The sequence below is a fragment of the Macrobrachium rosenbergii genome, chromosome 11 (assembly GCF_040412425.1).
Source record: "Macrobrachium rosenbergii isolate ZJJX-2024 chromosome 11, ASM4041242v1, whole genome shotgun sequence".
NCBI lineage: Eukaryota > Metazoa > Arthropoda > Malacostraca > Decapoda > Palaemonidae > Macrobrachium > Macrobrachium rosenbergii.
In genome coordinates this window covers 6,439,492-6,458,607 of record NC_089751.1, presented here as the reverse complement: position 1 = coordinate 6,458,607, position 19,116 = coordinate 6,439,492, and the positions used below count along the sequence as shown (strand labels likewise).

Here is a 19,116-nt window from a genome sequence, read left to right as displayed (position 1 = left end):
TTAATTCATGCTCCCTTCCCTCTCAGCCTCTTCAAACTCTACTTTTCTTAATTCGATTCTCTTACTTATCAGTTTGAACTCAAAAGCCTCTTTAGACTCCGCCACAAGAGGTACATTTTCTTCCACAGCTTCATCAGAAACAAAAGGATTATTAGAACGATCATAAGTAGGGTTAACAGGTCCTTCAGACAAAATCCCTGCACGAGGAGGATCTTCGAACAAAGTCAAACCTGCAGCAATGCTCACTTCCTCACCTGAAACTGATGTGTTCTCAAATTCACTTTCATTCTCACTCTCATTTACATTTACCAAATTCGCAGCCTCACCAAACTCCTGATCTACCTTTTGCCTAACTAAGCTCAAAATTTGTTTACGAGTATCTGTACTCCTGAACGTAATATTCAAGTACCTGGAAAGGTGACAACTAACCAAATGGGCTTTGTTTAACACCGACAAATACCTCAGGCAATCTGCCGATCCCAAAAATTCAGCAGGTGAAAACTCAAAATCATCCATATTTACTACATGGGGTCAGGTATCTTACTACAGAAATAAATATTGCCAAATTAGTCTCCCGCTGCCAAAATTACCGGTCAATATACTGACTGTGTCTTTTACCAGAATCCTGGCGAGGTCGCCACATATGTTACGGCTCTTTTGCTGAGACCATAACTTCCAGGCTCAATACAGAAAAGACATGGGCTCTGGTGTAGACGTTTTCAGACACAGAGAAATATCAACCAGGCAACAATGAAAAAAACGAAAGAAAAACTTAACAATATTTATTACACAAAGAACTGAAATTGAACACAACAAATTTTCCTTAAGGAAATTACTTCCAACAAAAGTACAAACAATTTTAGCACTTAATAAATGACTACTGTTCACGTAATACTCCTAAAGCTAAATACTAATTCCTAACATAGACTATTACGTAGGTGATCAAAATTTATATTGAAAAAGAAAAGCCGGCTATTAATCATTAACCTCTACCTAAAATTATACTAAAGGAAGAAGGAAGGATAAGATCATAAAACAAGAAATAAAACCTTAAATCTCCTACCTAACTTTATAAAGCTAAACACAAAGATAGTTATAATAAGTTGGGAAAGCAATGCCTCCAAACAAACTTACAAAAAGACAAACAAACATGAACGGATATGAACACTAAAAAAACAATACAAAATAATATAAATTACACCTGAAATAGTTGTAATAACATTTCAGAGCTGTCACGCCCGAAGAAAGCAGTTACGACCACGAGGAAAACACGGAGCTGTATCTAGCTCTCACTCCAAGATGAGGGGCCAATCAAAGGTGTCCTGCTGTAATCCTCATGAACACACGCACTAGCGTTGTAGCAATTGCCCACAAAATATCCAGGGCAAACAATAAACGGCACATTACCTGGTGATATCCACCCTACTGGCCACCTCACGGGTTTGCGGGAAACCCACAGTGCAGCTGCTGGAGACAAATGTGTAGGTCCAGGAGACTCCCTGAGCCATGTCAGGAAGCGGAACAAAATAGTGAAGATCCACTAATCCGAGGACACCTCTGATATACCAAGGCTATGTTGGTCCTTGGAGAAATCCAAACAGAAGCCGAAGGAGTGCAAGTTTTGACACTCAAGAATACGGTCACAACGTCTCCAACCAAGCAGTCTGCAACAATATTGTGGCTCGCTCCACTAACCCGAACTCCCAAGATACACACCCTCCTCTGGCGACACTTTGGGTCCACGTCACACGCCCAAAAATAAAAATATAAAGAGCGTCAAAAATAGCACTATCACTTAAACACCTGGCGGGGAGGAGGAGAAACAGCACTTCCAAAAACAGCTGAAGGCTAAAAACAAACCCTTCACAAAAAACTTAAATTTAACCTTAAAACTAAACTTAATTTAAGGAAACTAGTAACTTAATTTAAACTTTATTAATATAAAATGAAAGCAATTTCCTTAAGAGCAAAATATCAAGAAAAAAAACTACGTTAAACCTGATAACATGTATAAAAAAATTGTAATGTACATACATATGCAAGCACTCAGTTGTATGCGCTGTGAACTTTTTGGAGTTTTAGTGAAATTCATATTTTATTGAGAGAGAGAGAGAGAGAGAGAGAGAGAGAGAGAGAGAGAGAGAGAGAGAGAGAGAGAGAGAGAGAGAGAGAGAGAGAGAGAGAGAGAGCAAAAATACAACTCATACTGTACATTATAACAAAGCATCCAAGCCACAAGCTGTGCAATTGGCTACTTTCAATCCTTCCTGCCAATAATGTTGCCATAGAGAGAGAGAGAGAGAGAGAGAGAGAGAGAGAGAGAGAGAGGGTGAACTGATGTTGTTTACATCAATAAAAACAATTGCAAATGTCGGGACGATCATTTTTTTTTTTTTTTACATTACGATGATAATAGATCAGTATAATAATACAGTATAAATGGATTCTGTAAGTGAAATAACATTTTATTGATATTTTTCATTAAGGATATGTATACTGAGAGAGAGAGAGAGAGAGAGAGAGAGAGAGAGAGAGGTTGGACTGGGGTATGTTTACATCGATAAGCTGTATTGTGATTTTGTGGGATTTTGCTTTAACATTTTATTGATATTTGGCTATGCTTACATTAATATTAATTTTCAAAAATTAGTAAATCATTTTGTTATCGTAAAAAATGTATTTAGTCAAAAATAAAATGAAATACAGTAATTAGTGAATATTGCTCTACAAAAAAATCTGCAAATTAGTGAATTTTCCGTGACATATTTGGAGATAAGTTCAAAGAAAAACCCCATGATTGAGCGAAGGTTCAAATACTGATCTGTGATCTAGTGGGGACCCACTGTATCCCACTATCCATTGCTTTAACTTTTTTCAGGCTTTTTTAAATGTATTCATGATTTATATGCAGTATTGATTGAGAATGTTCCCCAAAGTTTGGAGCATCAGTCGTTTTGCACATACATGTACAGACACCACCCTACTTACAAACGAGTTATGTTCCGGATGGCTGTTTGTATGTTGAATTGTACAGTATGATATACATAAAGTCAATACAGTACTGTACATTTTTCATCCTAAAACACAATTCACTGTACATGCAGTATGTAGCGTATTTTATAGAACAGTTTTAATTTGTTATCCCATGTGTTTGTATCTCTGAATGTTTGTAAGTTGAATGTTCTTAAGTATGGTGGTGTCTGTAGTGTGTTGTTATTGTCTTGAACTCTTGTACTGTAATAAGCATCTGGTTTATGGATTAAAAGATAATACTGTACTATTAGTCTCCCTTAAAGAAAGAAGTGTCAGACTTAACACCATGTCCCAAAGGCATGTTTTCTGTCATTATATAGTAACTTGCTGTCAGATTTTGCACCAAACTGCTTGTTATTGGAAAAACATGAGTTGCTCAATTTGAAGACTGGCTAAGAAACTAGTAGGTTATACCCTTGTGAAAAAGGCATAAGACTTACATATATATGTATATGAATTATACTTTAGTTTTTGGTGTGATGATTGGCAGCTATACTGTACTGTATACTGAAAGATACTAGAAATGTATGTGTATGGCACCATCTTTAGAGGTGCCTTCTATGAGCAAAATTTACTTTTTGGTGTGATGAATTGGCAGCTATACTGTACTGTATACTGAAAGATACTAGAAATGTATTTGTATGGCACCATCTTTAGAGGTGCCTTCTATGAGCAAAATTTACTCAGCAAGCATGCAAAAACATGTCCTGTGTTCTTCTGAAATCAAGGGATATTTGATCTTCCTTTTAAGTGTCCTTTTAAATAATTTTCCTTTTTCTCACAACCTTTTCATTTCAGATTTATCTACAAGTTCGATTCAAGTTTAAGGGTCCCGAGCTACTTCGACCCTTCTTGCAGTTTGTTTGTCTCATGCTGACATTTTACACAAGTGTTTCTCGTATATCTGATTACAAACACCACTGGTCAGATGTTCTTTCGGGTTTTATTATTGGGACTATTGTGGCTATTCTCATTGTAAGTGTACTTTTATTTTTATTTTTTATTTTATTTTACTTGAGCAACATGATAAATATTTTGATATTTGTTGATAAAAGAATGACTTTATTGCTGAATTGGTTTGGTTTTTATTTTTTTATTGTTACATTTTGAAATCCTGTATTGTTTGTTAATATAGTTTGTAATATTTGAGTTTTGAGTTTTGCTAACATAGGAAATATTGACATTGACCCTGATCACTTACATTAAAATTTTGTGTGCACTTGTATCTCATACAACCTTCTAGTCTGTGTATACCTCGGATCTGTTTTCTGATGGGCGCCATCCACCTAAGCATCGGCGGGAAGGTGTAGAGGATATGGTATTGCAGAATTGTAGTCATTCATCTTCTCACAGCAAGATAGACTTTGTTTAGAAAGAACAACTCAGGGTCAGGGTCATTTATTTGATATCTGTAGTGCTTATTTTAACTGGCATGATTTATTTTGTGCTGTGCTTTTCTTTTCCCCCAATGCATGTAACCTGCTTAGGGTGCCTTGTAGTTGATTGTTTTGTGTGGCTGGTTTGTTCTTTCAAGCTTTTGAAGATTTCTGCCATTCAGATTCCTAATCAGAATGATTATTTAACAATATTAGGTTATGCTTTAGTCATTTTCAATTTAGATGATATCTGGTGCACTTCAAGGTAGGCTGGTATTTTTATTCTTGAATACCAAGCTTAAAGAAATGACAGAAGTCATTTAAATTTGCATGCAAAATAGCTTCCACAGTAATTCTTTACATGGGCAGACAGGTGATGGTCTTCAGAAAATTTCAGTTGTGAGCTCTCATGTTCTGCTTTTCTCTCTTAATATGGAATACAATATTTTGTGCCCTAAGTTCCAAAGGGGTCTTTTATTCAGTAAAAATTATGTTGTGTTGGATACACCATGTGTATATTTATATGATGCAGTATTATTAACCCTTTAACGCCGAAGCCCTATTTACAAAAACGTCTCCCATATGCCGGCGGCATTCGGTGAGTTAGCGCCGAAGCGGAAAAAAAGTTTTTTTCAAAAAATCACAGCACGCTTAGTTTTTAAGAGTTCATTTTTGGCTCATTTTTTTTGTCATTGCCTGAAGTTTAGTATGCAACCATCAGAAATGAAAAAATATCATTATCATATATAAATATTGGAATATATGACAGAAAAAAAAAAAACTCGTATATAATTGTATACAAATCGCTGTAAGCAAAACGGTTAAAGCTAATGACTTAATTTTTTTAGTTGTATTGTACACTAAATTGCGATGATTTTGGTATATAACAAATTTTAAAACTATCAAAGCAACACAGAGAAAATATTATCACAAATGATGCATGAATTCGTAACGCCATGGACGTAAAAAAAATTTTTTTCAAAAATTCACCATAAATCGAAATATTGTGCTAGAGACTTCCCGTTTGTTGAAAAATTAAGCTAATTGATTGAATATTACTAGACTGTAAGTGTATTAGCTTACAATTGCAGTCTTCAACCATTTCGGTCGAGTTAAAGTTGACCGAAAGTCGAATTTTTTCTATTTATCGTGATTTATATGAAAATATTTCAAAACTGATAAAAGCTACAAACATGAGTTATTTTTTGTTGTATTGTAAATGAAATTGCGCACATTTTCATATATAAAACTTTATGTATCGACTAATATAAAACGGTGCAAATATTATGACAATGAGACGAAAGAATTTCTGAGATGTTCGGCCGAGTTACCGCGCAGACGTAAGGAAAATGTTTTTTTAAAAAATTCACCATAAATCGAAATATTGTGCTAGAGACTTCCAATTTATTGCAAAATGAAGGTAAACGATTGAATATTACTAGAATGTAAGAGATTTAGCTTACAATTGCGTTTTTTACCATTTTCGGTCGAGTTAAAGTTGACTGAAGGTTGAAATTTTGGCAGTTATCGTGATTTATGTGAAAATATTTCAAAACTGATAAAAGCTACAACCATGAGCTAATTTCTGTTGTATTCTACATGAAATTGTACACATTTTCATATATAAAAGTTTATGTAACGACTAATGTAAACGATGCAAACATTACGACAACATGACGAAAAAAGAATTTCTGAGATGTTTGGCGAGTTACGCAGCGTAGACGTAAGGAAAAAATTTTTTTTTCAGAAATTCACCATAAATGGAAATATTGTGCTAGAGACTTCCAGTTTGTTGCAAAATGAAGGTACATGATTGAATATTACTAGAATGTAAGAGTTTTAGCTTATAATTGCGTTTTTTACCATTTCGGTCGAGTTAAAGTTGACTGAAGCTTGAAATTTTTGGCAGTTATCGTGATTTATATGAAAATATTTCAAAACTGATAAAAGCTACAACCATGAGTTATTTTCTGTTGTATTCTAAATGAAATTGCGCACATTTCCATATATAAAACTTTATGTAACGACTAATATAAAACAGTGCAAACATTACGATAACGTGATTTAAAGAATTTCTGGCGCAGACGTAAAGAAAAAGTTTTTCAAAATTCACCATAAATCGAAATATTGTGCTAGAGACTTCCAATTGGTTGCAAAATTAAGGTAAATGATTGAATATTACTAGAATGTAAGCGTTTTAGCTTACAATTGCGTTTTTTTACCATTTCGGTCGAGTCAAAGTTGACCGAAGGTTGAAATTTTGGCAGTTATCGTGATTTATATGAAAATATTTCAAAACTGATAAAAGCTACAACCATGAGTTATTTTCTGTTGTATTGTACATGAAATTGCGCACATTTTCATATATAAAACTTTATGTAACGGCTAATATAGAACAGTGCAAAAATTACGACAAAATGACGAAAGAATTTTTGAAATTTTCGGCCGAGTTACCGCCCGTGCGTAAGAAAAAAGTTTTTTTCAAAAATTCACCATAAATCAAAATATTGTGCTAGAGACTTCCAATTTGTTGCAAAATGAAGGTACATGATTGAATATTACTAGAATGTAAGAGTTTTAGCTTACAATTGCGTTTTCGACCATTTCGGTCCGAGTCAAAGTTGACCGAAGGTTGAAATTTTTGTAGTCGACGTTTGCTACGCCCACTCGGCATTCAACAGACAATTTTAGTCGACGTTTGCTACGTCCAACAGGCGTTTAAGGGTTAAGTATATTTTTATGGTACAGGATAATGTTTGAGCTCATTTGATTGTGCAGTTTATAGTTTTGGAAATCCTTTTGGTCCTTATTCTAATCAGTAAAGACAAATCTTTATGGCCAGCCACGTGAAAGAGCTGAATAAGTTAGCTCAATAGTTTGGTTAAACTACTTAATAATAATAATAATAATAATAATAATAATAATAATAATAATAATAATAATTATTATTATTATTATTAATAGTAATAATAAAGTTTATTAGCTTTTTTACTGCATTTAATTTTTAGAGTGCCTTCTCTATGCATCTTGTAACCTTTTCATCAGCATTTAGCTGGTATACAAGGTTTCTTAAGGTCATGTAAATATGTTCTGTTATATTTTATTCCATCTGACATTTTGACTTGCACTTCAGTGGCCATCTAGTGAACTGCAAAAAGTGAAAGACTTAAAGTACATGTAACATAGATGTGTGTAGTAGACAGGATTTGTAGTTGGCAGGTTGATTGGTATTACACTGAATTTCAATTGGCTGAAGGTTGGTGATGTGCACCTGGTCCCAGAGGCATTGTGATCTTCTTGGCCTATTCAGTGGTGTTGGCATGAGAGGGTGTTGGCTGAGGTACTCAAGCAGCATCAACATAACAGTCAGAATCCAGCATACCAGTCAACCTGCCAGTTTTAAACTACCTATCTTATATATACCTGTGTAGCATGTCTTAATTCATTCACTTTTCTGTAACTCTCAGTAAATGGTTGCTAGAGCATGAGCTGAAACATCAAGTGAAATAACATGAAATAACATTACAGTTAATGAAGCTTGTTGCTGTACCTTAGGAAACGTAATATACCAGCTATATACTCTAATGAAAAGAATGTTATAAGATGCATAGAGACTACATAAAATTAATGCCGTAGAAACAACTGTTGTAGTCAGTGCTATTGGGCTCGGAGAAGTTATTCTCTCTAATAGTAATATGTAATAATAACAATAATAGTATTAATATTACACAGTTTCAAGAACAGCTCTTGGTGGTTAATTCATTTAGTAATGACTGTTGGTATGAGGATTAAATTTGTTGATTTGTTAGATTGAAGCAATAATCTTTTTTTGTAATAGATTTTTTTTTTAAATACCACCTAGATTATCATAAATTCACTTCTCCATATTGTAGTGATGATCAGCTACATGTGCTTTTTTCGATAGTTTCATGGATATATTGTAATAGCATTGAAGAGTAAAAATAGCCTTCCTTCAGAACTTCTACACATAAACTAAAATGCCAAGTTGTACCATTATACAACTTGGCGAGAGAGAAAGGATTTCTTCCAAACATAAAATATGGACATAAATTGTCGTTTTCTAAAGCTTAAAATTTATAGTACAAGCAAGATGAAGTTAGTTTTAAAAATGTATTAACTAGTTCCATAAATAATTTATTGACGAGTCAATTCTGCATAATCCAAAATTAATTTTAGAAATTTATATAAGAGCATTTTGAAGTTTTAAGGTTTGTGTTCTGTGAAAAATTTTGATTTACCATATGGTAATGCATAGTGGTTTAAATATCAGTCATATTTCAGTTATAGCTGTTCATACAAGTTATTAACCATGTGATACTACTACATAATTGTAGGGCAAACCAAGTCAAGAAATCTAAGGTTCTTCATTAATGTTTTTTAATTAATAATTAAAGCAGCAAGGAATGCACATCTGTGTCTCATTCTCTTTTGATGCTTTGCTTGATCCTTCTTGGTTCATTAGTTCTCTCTTCATTCATAGCTTGTTCTTCAATAACTATTATTGGAATTGGTATCTAGAATAATGATATCGCTTTTCATCCAGCACTGTTCATCATTATTGCTCCAGTGTTGTATGACACAAAGGACCTCTTCAGAATTCTGTCACTCATACCTTTCATGTACTTTCATTTCTACAAATCTCCACTATCTTTCTTGTACTTTCATTTCTACAAATCCCCACAATCTCTGGCCTTTGTGTCTCGGTAGATATCATCTAAATAGGTGGTGGTCTTCCAACTGTTCTGGTACCCAGATCCTAGCTGGCACTATTACATACTGTTCTCCCTGGGTGTAAAGGTGTCCAAGACATTTCCATCTCCTTTTCATTATTACTCCATCTACTTATGAAACCTATATAATTTACTTTGTCACTCTTATCATCCCCTCTGATTCCTAGGGCTTATCTAAAAGTTTTATTTTCAAATTGACAAAATCCTCTAGATGTAGTTTCACTGTCATTCCATGATTCATGGCTGCAATACATATGGTGCCAGAATAATTCATAATCATGTCTAACTATGCAGTTTTATTGAATATGATTTTTAGTTCTTATTCCGCCTGCCAGTTGGTTTGATTTGCCTGTTGTTAGTCTTGCAGTAAATTCCAACTTAAGGCTCGTTTACACTAGGCTTTACAGCGCGCTGCATACTTGAAACTCATCACCAACTCCTCCCATATTCTAGTTAGCCCTGCCCACTTGACTGCTCTTCAGGACGCACGGAGCACCAACCAGCTGCTGCAGCACGACTCATTCAGCCGACGACTGCTCATGTCTCAGCTGTTATCGTGTAGTACTGTATTTTACTGTAACTCCATGGAATGGAAACGAGAAGAGATTCATTATCTGATAGGGTCTTATCACATTATCCATGTTTATGGAATGTTAAATTAAAAGCATATAAAAATAGAGATGTACGTGACACCCCAATAAAGAAACTAAGGGAAGAGATTATTCAGATTAACGACAAAATAGCAGAGGAAGGTATAAAAAAGAAAATCCACATGCTACGTGGCCAGTACAAGCCTGAACAAAAAGCGGAGCAGGAATCAAAAAAACCAGGAGCTGGAACAGATGAGTAAGATAACCTGAAATTAGGAATAAAATTGTAGCTTCCAGTCTGGCTTCTGCTGGAATGCTAGCATGAAGATGAGTGTCCTCTTTCTCAGTTAAAGAAGTTACCTTCCCCAGAAGCAGTTCAAATGTTGGCAGAGATATTCTCAGGTATTTTTTGAAAATAGCCCGTTCTCCTGAAAGCTCATTGAAGGTACTTCCATAACTTCCTTTGTTCCTTCGCCGTAGAAGCCAACTGTTCGTCCATTTCCTCCTTTTCCTATCACAATTGTGCATTTGATCAAACATTTATGCTACAACAACGGCAGCACAGGCAAATTCTTCCTCGTCACTGCTCATTGTGGCTGTCAGGAAGATATTGCTGCCGGACTGCCGGTCGCACCACACACGTAGTGTAGAGGCAAAACGCGCTATGCAGCATGATGCATCACCAAGGTGGGCGGGCATATGCTGGCAGAGGTGACTTATGAAGTGCGCTGTGAAGCCTAGTGTAAACTATCCTTTAGAGAGCCTGTTTTTTTATATCAAAGGCTCTAAATATTTGAAATATTTAACTTCTTTAATCCTTTTTCTGTTTAGTATGATTTCATCTTTTGTGCATTCTTTGCCCTTTTTAACATTTCTGTTTTCCTTGGATTTATCCGGAAGCTGTTGGGTAGATGAATCTCTAGGCAACTCAGTGTCAAAGTAGCTTTCTGAACTGTTAACATTTATGTAGACATATAAACTAGAAAATGGTATTTTGTAGGAAGTGTTTTTGTAGTTGAAATATCACAGATTAGTTACCAAATGGAGTTAGAAATAGTTTGTACAGTATATGGATATCTTTGCCATATTCTACATGGCCTAATAGTAAGTAAATGGAGTTAGAAATTGTTTGTACATAGATATCTTTGCCATATTCTACATGGTGGATGAATGTTTTTAAATATCTTTGACTGAAAAACCATTTAACTGTTGAGTTTCTTGCCTGAATCTGTACTGCACATTGTATTATAACTAGGTCATGAAGAAGCGAGGGTACCACTTCAGCTTATATGGATTTGTTTGGGGAGAAATCAAATACTGAAGTGTAGGTTCTGGGTACTCATGTGAATGGAATCTAAGCTTTTTAATGCTGAGTCTGATGCTGAGCCATACATTTGGCTTCCATAGTCAAATAGAAATAAAACAGTTGCTTCATAAGTAACATCAGGGTTGACCTGTCAAGATATTCTTAACATCACCATTACAAAAGTGGATACCTGGTTAATCCTTCGGGCCAGCCCTAGGAGAGCTGTTAATCAGCTCAGTGGTCTGGTAAAACTAAGGTATACTTTTTTTTCTGGGCTCGACCTGTGTCACCCAGTGAAATGGTTCCAATGGCACCAAAGTGACTTTGCAAAGAACCTTTAACCCTTTCCTGCCCAATTGACGTCATATTACGCAATAACCCCCTACCCCCCTTCTTGTCTGACTGACGTAATTGTACGTAAAATTTACCGACATTTTTCGTACGTGTGGTAGGGGTAAATTTTTTTTATTTTCGGACAGTTGGTGGTTTCCATAGGCTAAAGCATACCTTGGACCGTGTAACTCAGGCATCGATACGCCAGGCAAGCAGTGCCTATACTGCGCATGCGCAATTCCCTGGCATAGTAAATTTCCCACAATGAAATCAGCTGATCCTACCCACGTTTCTCTCTCGTATCTTACATTTTTTTTTATAAAATTTAGGATTACATTATTGGAAACACTCTGTTTGGTATCCTCTATTTTCTATAAATTTTTTAGTTCCTCTACTGCGCATGGGCAAATCCATGGCGTAGTAAAATTCTCACAATGACATCAGCTGATCGCACTCCACGCAGGCCTGACAGGCCACACTTCTGTCAGAGACCATGCGTCTGAGGCTGGGTAAACACGTGTGGCTGTTTACATACAGCGACGCCAATCGAGAACAGTTTCCAACATGCTTTCGCAAAGTTTTTACGGTAAAACTAGCGGAAATTTGTTAGTGCATCACATAAGAGATGTCTGGATTTTAGGCAGGGCTCTGAATCTCATTTTTCATTATCATATATATCGATATTTAGAGAATTTTGTTGGCTTTCTCATAAAAATAATTCATTCACCCAACTGTTATAGCTTTTGAGCTACTTAACGATAATGTTGACAACGGTAACATTTTTTTGTTTGTTTCAACAGATTATAACGTCAAAATGAAACTGTTGCTGTTACCAAAGCCATTTTTCTTGACTCTCACTTTATTCCTCAACCTTTCCTCTACATTTTTGTATATTTACAAAGTAATTTCTATGAAAAATCCTGAAGTAGGGCTCTTCAAAAAAATGTCTAGCGATAATTCTCACCTTTATGCCTGGCGGCGCTCTGTTTCTTACCCACTTTTCTATCAATTTTTCACCAACTGGACTTATTCGCTTTTTCATTTTTTTATATGTCGATATTTAGAGAATTTTCTTGGTTTCTCATAAAAATAATTAATTCGCCTAACTGTTATAGTTTTTGAGCTACTTAACAATAATGTTGACAACGGTAATTTTTTTTTCGTTTCAATCAAATTATAACGTCAAAATGAAACTGTTGCCGTTACCAAAGCCATTTTTCTTGACTCTCACGTTATTCTACAACTTTTCCTCTACATTTTCGTATATTTACAAAGTAATTTCTATGAAAAATAACCGAGATAGGGCTCTTCAAAAAAACTTTTTCTAGCGATAATTCTCACCATACGCCGGGCAAATCGCTCTGTTTCTTACCCTCTTTTCTATAAATTTTTCACCAACTGAACTTATTTGTTTTTCATTGTTTTATATATCAATATTTAGAGAATTTTGTTGGCTTTCTCAAAAAAATAATCCATTCGCCTAACTGTTATAGCTTTTGAGCTACGAACGATAATGTTGACAACGGTAACATTTTTTTCGTTTCAATCAATTTATAACGTCAAAATGAAACTGTTGTCGTTACCAAAGCCATTTTTCTTGACTCTCACATTATTCTTCAACTTTTCCTCTACATTTTCGTATATTTACAAAGTAATTTCTATGAAAATAACCGAGATAGGGCTCTTCAAAAAAATCTTTTTTCTAGCGATAATTCTCACCATAGGCCGGGCAGAGCGCTCTGTTTCTTCCCCTTTTTTCTATCAATTTTTTCACCAGCTGGACTTATTCGTTTTCCATTCTTTTATATGTCGATATTTAGAGAATTTTGTTGGCTTTCTCATAAAAAATAATTCATTCGCCTGACATTCATAGTTTTGGGTTACTTAACGAAAATATGAAAATAAATAAAAGATTTTTTTTTTTTTTTCGTGCAATAACTCACATTTTTTTGTATTTAGAGGGCTGGGACTCTTATTCTGACTATTCCACCATAAAATATAAACATTTAGAAAAAAAGGACAGCAAAATGAACGTTGTTGGCATAAAATTTATATTTTTGCTGAATTTTCGAAATAATTATTTTTTCGCACTGTCGAGCGCTCCCAGACACATCGGGGCTCATGTGCCCTCAGTGATGTGATAACTATACAGATATGAAAGGGTTAATACTGTTTCCTTTGTGTTACACAAAGCAAACGGTAGTGTTATCCCCAATACCAGGTCACCAGCAAGGAAGATTAAAGAAACTTGGTGGTGCTCTATTCTCAGTGAATGGTAAAGTATAGCACAAGCCAACTTAGAAGCTCAGACAGTCCCCAGTTAACGGTGGGGATTCCATTCCTGGCCAAGTGCCGATAACCGAAAATTGCTGATAATTATGGTAATAAATGGCGTTTACGACATCGTAAGCACCATTAACCGCGTATCAGCGCCGATAAACCGCTTACCTATGCCAATAAACCTCCTACTGACACCAAAAATCACTTACCATCGCCGAAAATCTGGTTAACGACGTCACTAGCCAAGTGTCGTAACACCGAAACGCCGTAACCGATGCCACCGATAAGCGTAGACTGCCCGTATATATGGTAGAAAGGTGAATTTGAAGCTTTGTGTGTACCCATCATAACAATTAAAAATTTGATTCAATTTACATATGTGCCCTATGGTTTCAGATTGAATATGAATCACAAACTTCAGAGAGGGACTTTACACAATGCTAGTAATGGTCTAATATAAATTAAACACAAATACAAAGACAGTTAGTAATTTTGGACGTTATCTGACCAGCCAAAGTGGCAAGGGTTTTTTAAAACAATGATTTGTATCTTTGAAACATGTTATTAAAAGGTTTTGTATACTATCTGGATTATATGATTTTTTTCTTTGTGTGTTTATTCCAGTAGTGTATGGAAGTGTTTGAGCATCACTGGCATGTAATGACATGCCTAACTTATAGTACAGATGTTATTAGTTTTTTTTTTGCCGCAAAGTTAAACCTCTTAAACTTTTAAATTTAAACCATACTTAATGGGCTTTATGTGCTTAAATCAATAAAATGCAATTTGTGCAGTAACACAGAGCAAAGTCAGTTAAATCCACTTAGTCTTTTGTTGCATGTGAATGCATTTGAGAATAAAAAAAATAGTAATGGTACATCATAAGTGGTGAGAATCATGTCGACATATTGTTCATTGTAAAAGGCACACTAAAGTCCAGTTTATGAATCTGTAAAATTTTAGGGATTGGTGATTTTCATAAGGTTTTCAGTTTAGTTTTTGGAGACTATGATTGTACTTATATGATTGTATGTGACTAGAATCATCCATATGTACAGTAAGTTGTATTTTTTTATGAATATCCCATTGTAATAAGAATTTCTTTCTTCATAGCGAAGTATTGTTTTTTATACATCAAGAACTTGATGTTGAAATTTATTATCTGGAAACATTATGGTCTTTAGTTCTACATTTTTTGTACCTATCCCGAAAGTCTGGATTTTCTTACAGTATTTTTACCAGTAACTTACATTGATTATGTAAAAGTTTATAACTTTTTATTTATATATGCATAGGTCATTTATTTCCAAGTGTTCAGGTCCCTAGTTGTAGCAAATTTTCACACTATCCTAAAACTTGTATCCACACAAAACTCAAACTTATTTGACTTAAGCTTTCTTGCACAGAATGATTTGGTGTTAATCAAAAATTAAGAAATCCTTTCCAAAGATGATCCATCACTAGAAAGCTTCCCCTACTTTACATTGATAACTCCAGTACACGACTCCCTTAGTTTTCTTGTTGGTCCATTTTTATGTAAATTCAGAATTGTGTGTAGTACAGTATAGGTACCTTGGGCCTCAACACCCTTTATGGGCATTGAGATAAGCTTCAAGAGGATGAGATCATTAGTGGATGCAATAAGGAGAGCATGACACCAGTTTTAAAATAGAGATCATATCATCAGGAAGAACAGCATTCAAAGCATAGAGTTGGAGGAGTAACATCAACAGAATGGTACTAATATTAGGAATTGTGGGACATGATGTAGAGAGCATGGTATCTGAGCCACACACATGATTGCTTGATATGGTTCACCAAAGAAAGCATTTTTGCTCAATGACACTTTGTAACAGGAACAGGGTAAAAGAATTAATCAACTACATACTAACTACCATAAAACTTTACAAAAGTTGGTCACTGTATCTTTAGGAATGTAGACAAATCTTTTTACAGATTAGAAGAAGAGTGTTTGTGTTGGATTGCTGGGTCCTGTGTAGGCATTATTGGGAAAAAAATGCAGGCAAACCACCAAATAGGTAGCCATCTGTATGAGTAGCTCAAACTGAAGTTCCCATAAATGGTTGTGGCACCACTTTTAAGTTTATTGAAGGACGCTTTAATATAGGACCACCTTGATGTGATGAAGGGCTCTTTGACATATTATGGTGTGGCTTTTTCCCACTTTTATAAAATTCTGTCTTGATAAATAGGGAAAAGTAACAACTGAGATTGGGGTTAGCATTCAAAGCTGATAGTAGAAATTGTGATGGGAGTGTTACCCATCTAAAAATATGTGGACCTGAGAGATATTAATATGTATTGCTTCCTATTAATACCTTGATGGCAGAACTATTTTAGAGATCAGCTTGTGAATTCCTTGGGTGGGTTGCTATTTGGGTTAGAACTCTTGCCATTTAGTCCAGCTGTAATTGTAGCTGTGTCATTGTTATTAATCATCATTATTTGTATTATTATAACAAATGTTATTTAAGTCTTATCATCATTATTATTTCCATCTTCTAATTTGAGTAAGGGCCATTAGACCATTGGTTTCATTGTACATTGTCCTAGCACTAGCCATTTCCTGTATGAGGTGACATTGCACTGTAGGTGAAGCATTGTTTTATGCATGTCCATGTTAGTTAAAATACTTAATAACATTATACAGTATTGGATTCTCACATTGCTTTTTATCCTTTTCTTTTTGCCCTAGGCTTTGTACTTCTCAGATCTGTTTCCAAGAGAGCTACCAACCACAACTAAGAAGAATGAAACTGTCTTTTTGCGTGATTATGCTCGTGCAGAAAATGAAGTTCACACAGCTCGGACAGATGGAGGGGAATAATAAGTATGGTATTTTTTGATGCATAATTCATAATGAGCCTATAAAGTAAAATTTTTTATTTTGTGGACTGTTATAGCTTCTACTAACTTACTTTGTAATTTTTTAAAACTTATATACATTAATAGTGTGAAAGAAATGCTTTTATGTTAAGCCATAATACATTAATCAGAGATGAAGAACAAGTTCATCAACCTTTGGCATTAATTCAGTGTTTATGAAAGGTACTGAGGTATGTGTTCGTATGTTTACTTTTCACTAAGCAGGAAGGATTCATGGGGGTTACTAGGCAATCAACCTTTTTGATGCAATATCTTGCATGTCAGTAATTTGTCACCTAATTGTACCCCCTTCATATGGGTATACTATTTTTGCACAGACTGCTCAGTTGACACCTGACCTTTGCCATGTAAACAATCCCCTTTTCCCCACCAGCACATCTCCACTTATCACATCCACACAACCATCCAATTTCCCTTATCCAGCATTTCACACTTGACAGTGTCACCAGTCTAAAAATTAAGCTGAAAACTACAGATCTTCATATTTCTTCCTCTGAATCGGCCAAAAATAAAGGTTTTTGTGAGCCTCATGGCTTCACCTTTAATTTCTCCAAAATCCCAGAAGTCAAAAGTTTTCTTTTGCTAACCCAAATAATCCCAAAGATTGAGCTTTTAATTGTCATATGTTCAAACATTGAGCTTTTTATTGTCATATGTTCAAACGTTGAGGTTTTTATTGTCATATGTTCAAACATATTCCAAAGTAGTGTGCTGTTATGCTTTTGCTAAAAGCATATTGTCACTAAACACCGATCTTTTGTTGGCAAGTGACAGTTCAAAATTAGTAGCAGGCAATTTTACTTTTTTAAGCTAAGACACAGAATCTCTATGACTCTCAGGAACTAAGATCTTTTAGACTAAACTGTTCAGAACTATTTAGGGAAGCTCCTTTGTAAATTTACAAAAATTTACTTTTGACTCAGACAATCAATTCTTTCACGGTATTAAAGGTTTATGGGTTACTCTTGAGCAGTAGAGTCAAGGGACATTCCAGTCTACTGGCTCATAATGTCTTAAGACTGAAAGTAGTTGTATATGATCAATCCCCTCTCCATCCAAGCTAGGACTAGGGAGAGCCAGGCTTTGCTGCAGATGACTTAGCAGGTGGACCTATTGGTTCCCCCAAACCCCCCATCCTTAGACCACTTGAAAGAGAAAGTAGTGTTGCCGAGAAATCTATGAAGCCATGAGCCAGGGTTGAATTTAGGACCACCACACTGACATTCAAGCAAAACTAATGGAGTCACCACAGTAGCAAAGTTCAAAGGTAGTCCTAGATATAGAATTACCTTGAGTAATTGTTCTCATGTATAATTTTACACTCAGAAATGAAAGGAACATAGTAATGTCAGTACTTATTTTTTGCCCAAATTATTGTCTATTAAGGTAGCTTCAGTAATTGAAAATGGACAAATTGTTAATTTTTCCATACCTACGCAAGTTTATGCAAACTTGTACACCCAGTTAATTTTTTTAAAAGACTGAAAAATTAAATCAGAAATAATTTATCCAATGAAACAGTAAGGTTTGCTCCATTCAAAGCAAATGATGGGAAGTAAATCATGTTCTGAATTCACTACAACCAAGATGCTAAGAGCAAGGAAATCTGGAAATTACATATGGTTGTCAGGGGAAGTCGATTTATTTGTAGTCTTTAGAGAATCAGCCTCAATTTATTTTGAACAAGTTTAGACAAAGTAATGGCTTAAAATCTTTATTTTGAGTCACTGAGGAATAACATTGATTTATTTTGGAGACCTTTAGACTACTAAAATACAGTTTCCTCAGTTTATTTAATTTATTTATCTTGTTTTATATATATTTAGATGAGTAAAATAATAAGGCTTGAATTTTTATTTTCATGGGATTTTATGTGAATGCAAGAAATTATGTGTAAGATACATAGTGAATATTTCTTTTATATAGATTTTATTTGCTATCTACAAGTTCTGCAAGGTTTATTTTTGTAGATGATCTGATTTAAAAGTATACGACTGGCAACTCTGCACCACCTTCCTCCACTGCACTGCTTTCCCACATCCTAGGCCAACTTCCAGCCTTCCATGGCTTCCTCTTCTCCACTAAGTTTTTTTTTAAAGACTATGTTCTAGATTGTTTTGTTTTGTTTCTTAGCCTATTTGTCTTTTAAAATGAACAGATGATCAGATATGATTGTGGACCTAAATCTAGATCTAGTGCTTAAAACAGTTAGTTATTATACTGTATTATCAAAATGTTGTAGTAGATTACCTTGGTCCACTAGATTTCTTTCTTTGAGAAATTGGACTATTGATCAGATTGTTATGGTTCAGTTTTTATTTTGTCTGCTCTTAGAGTCATATAGTCTACTTTGCTGCATGCGAATGTCATGCGCACGCACACACACACACACACGTAACAAAATTCTTACATAGTATTGGGTAAGAAACAGTCAGTGTGTACCGTAGATAAAATTTTTTTGTGAAATGCCAAGAATTGAGCAAAAATTTTGATGATCTAGAACCCATTTTTAGCACTGAAATTCCTACCACAAATATAGA

The 19,116-nt window shown here is 34.8% G+C and overlaps 1 protein-coding gene across 4 annotated transcripts in view; it reads left to right on the top strand.

The window, feature by feature from the left end:
- The window catches only part of wun (wunen), a 119,455-nt gene extending 101,400 nt beyond the window's left edge, over positions 1–18,055 (top strand). For 2 of the 4 annotated variants that reach the window (XM_067111119.1, XM_067111121.1), the window contains exons 5-7: positions 3,832–4,008; positions 4,277–4,420; positions 16,386–18,055. In XM_067111119.1, coding sequence (XP_066967220.1) covers positions 3,832–4,008; positions 4,277–4,405 — 306 coding nt within the window. In that variant the 3' untranslated portion in view covers positions 4,406–4,420; positions 16,386–18,055. The remainder of the gene's footprint in view (positions 1–3,831; positions 4,009–4,276; positions 4,421–16,385) is intronic. The other 2 variants (XM_067111118.1, XM_067111117.1) reach the window with 1 other exon arrangement.
- The last annotated feature ends 1,061 nt before the right edge of the window (positions 18,056–19,116 follow it).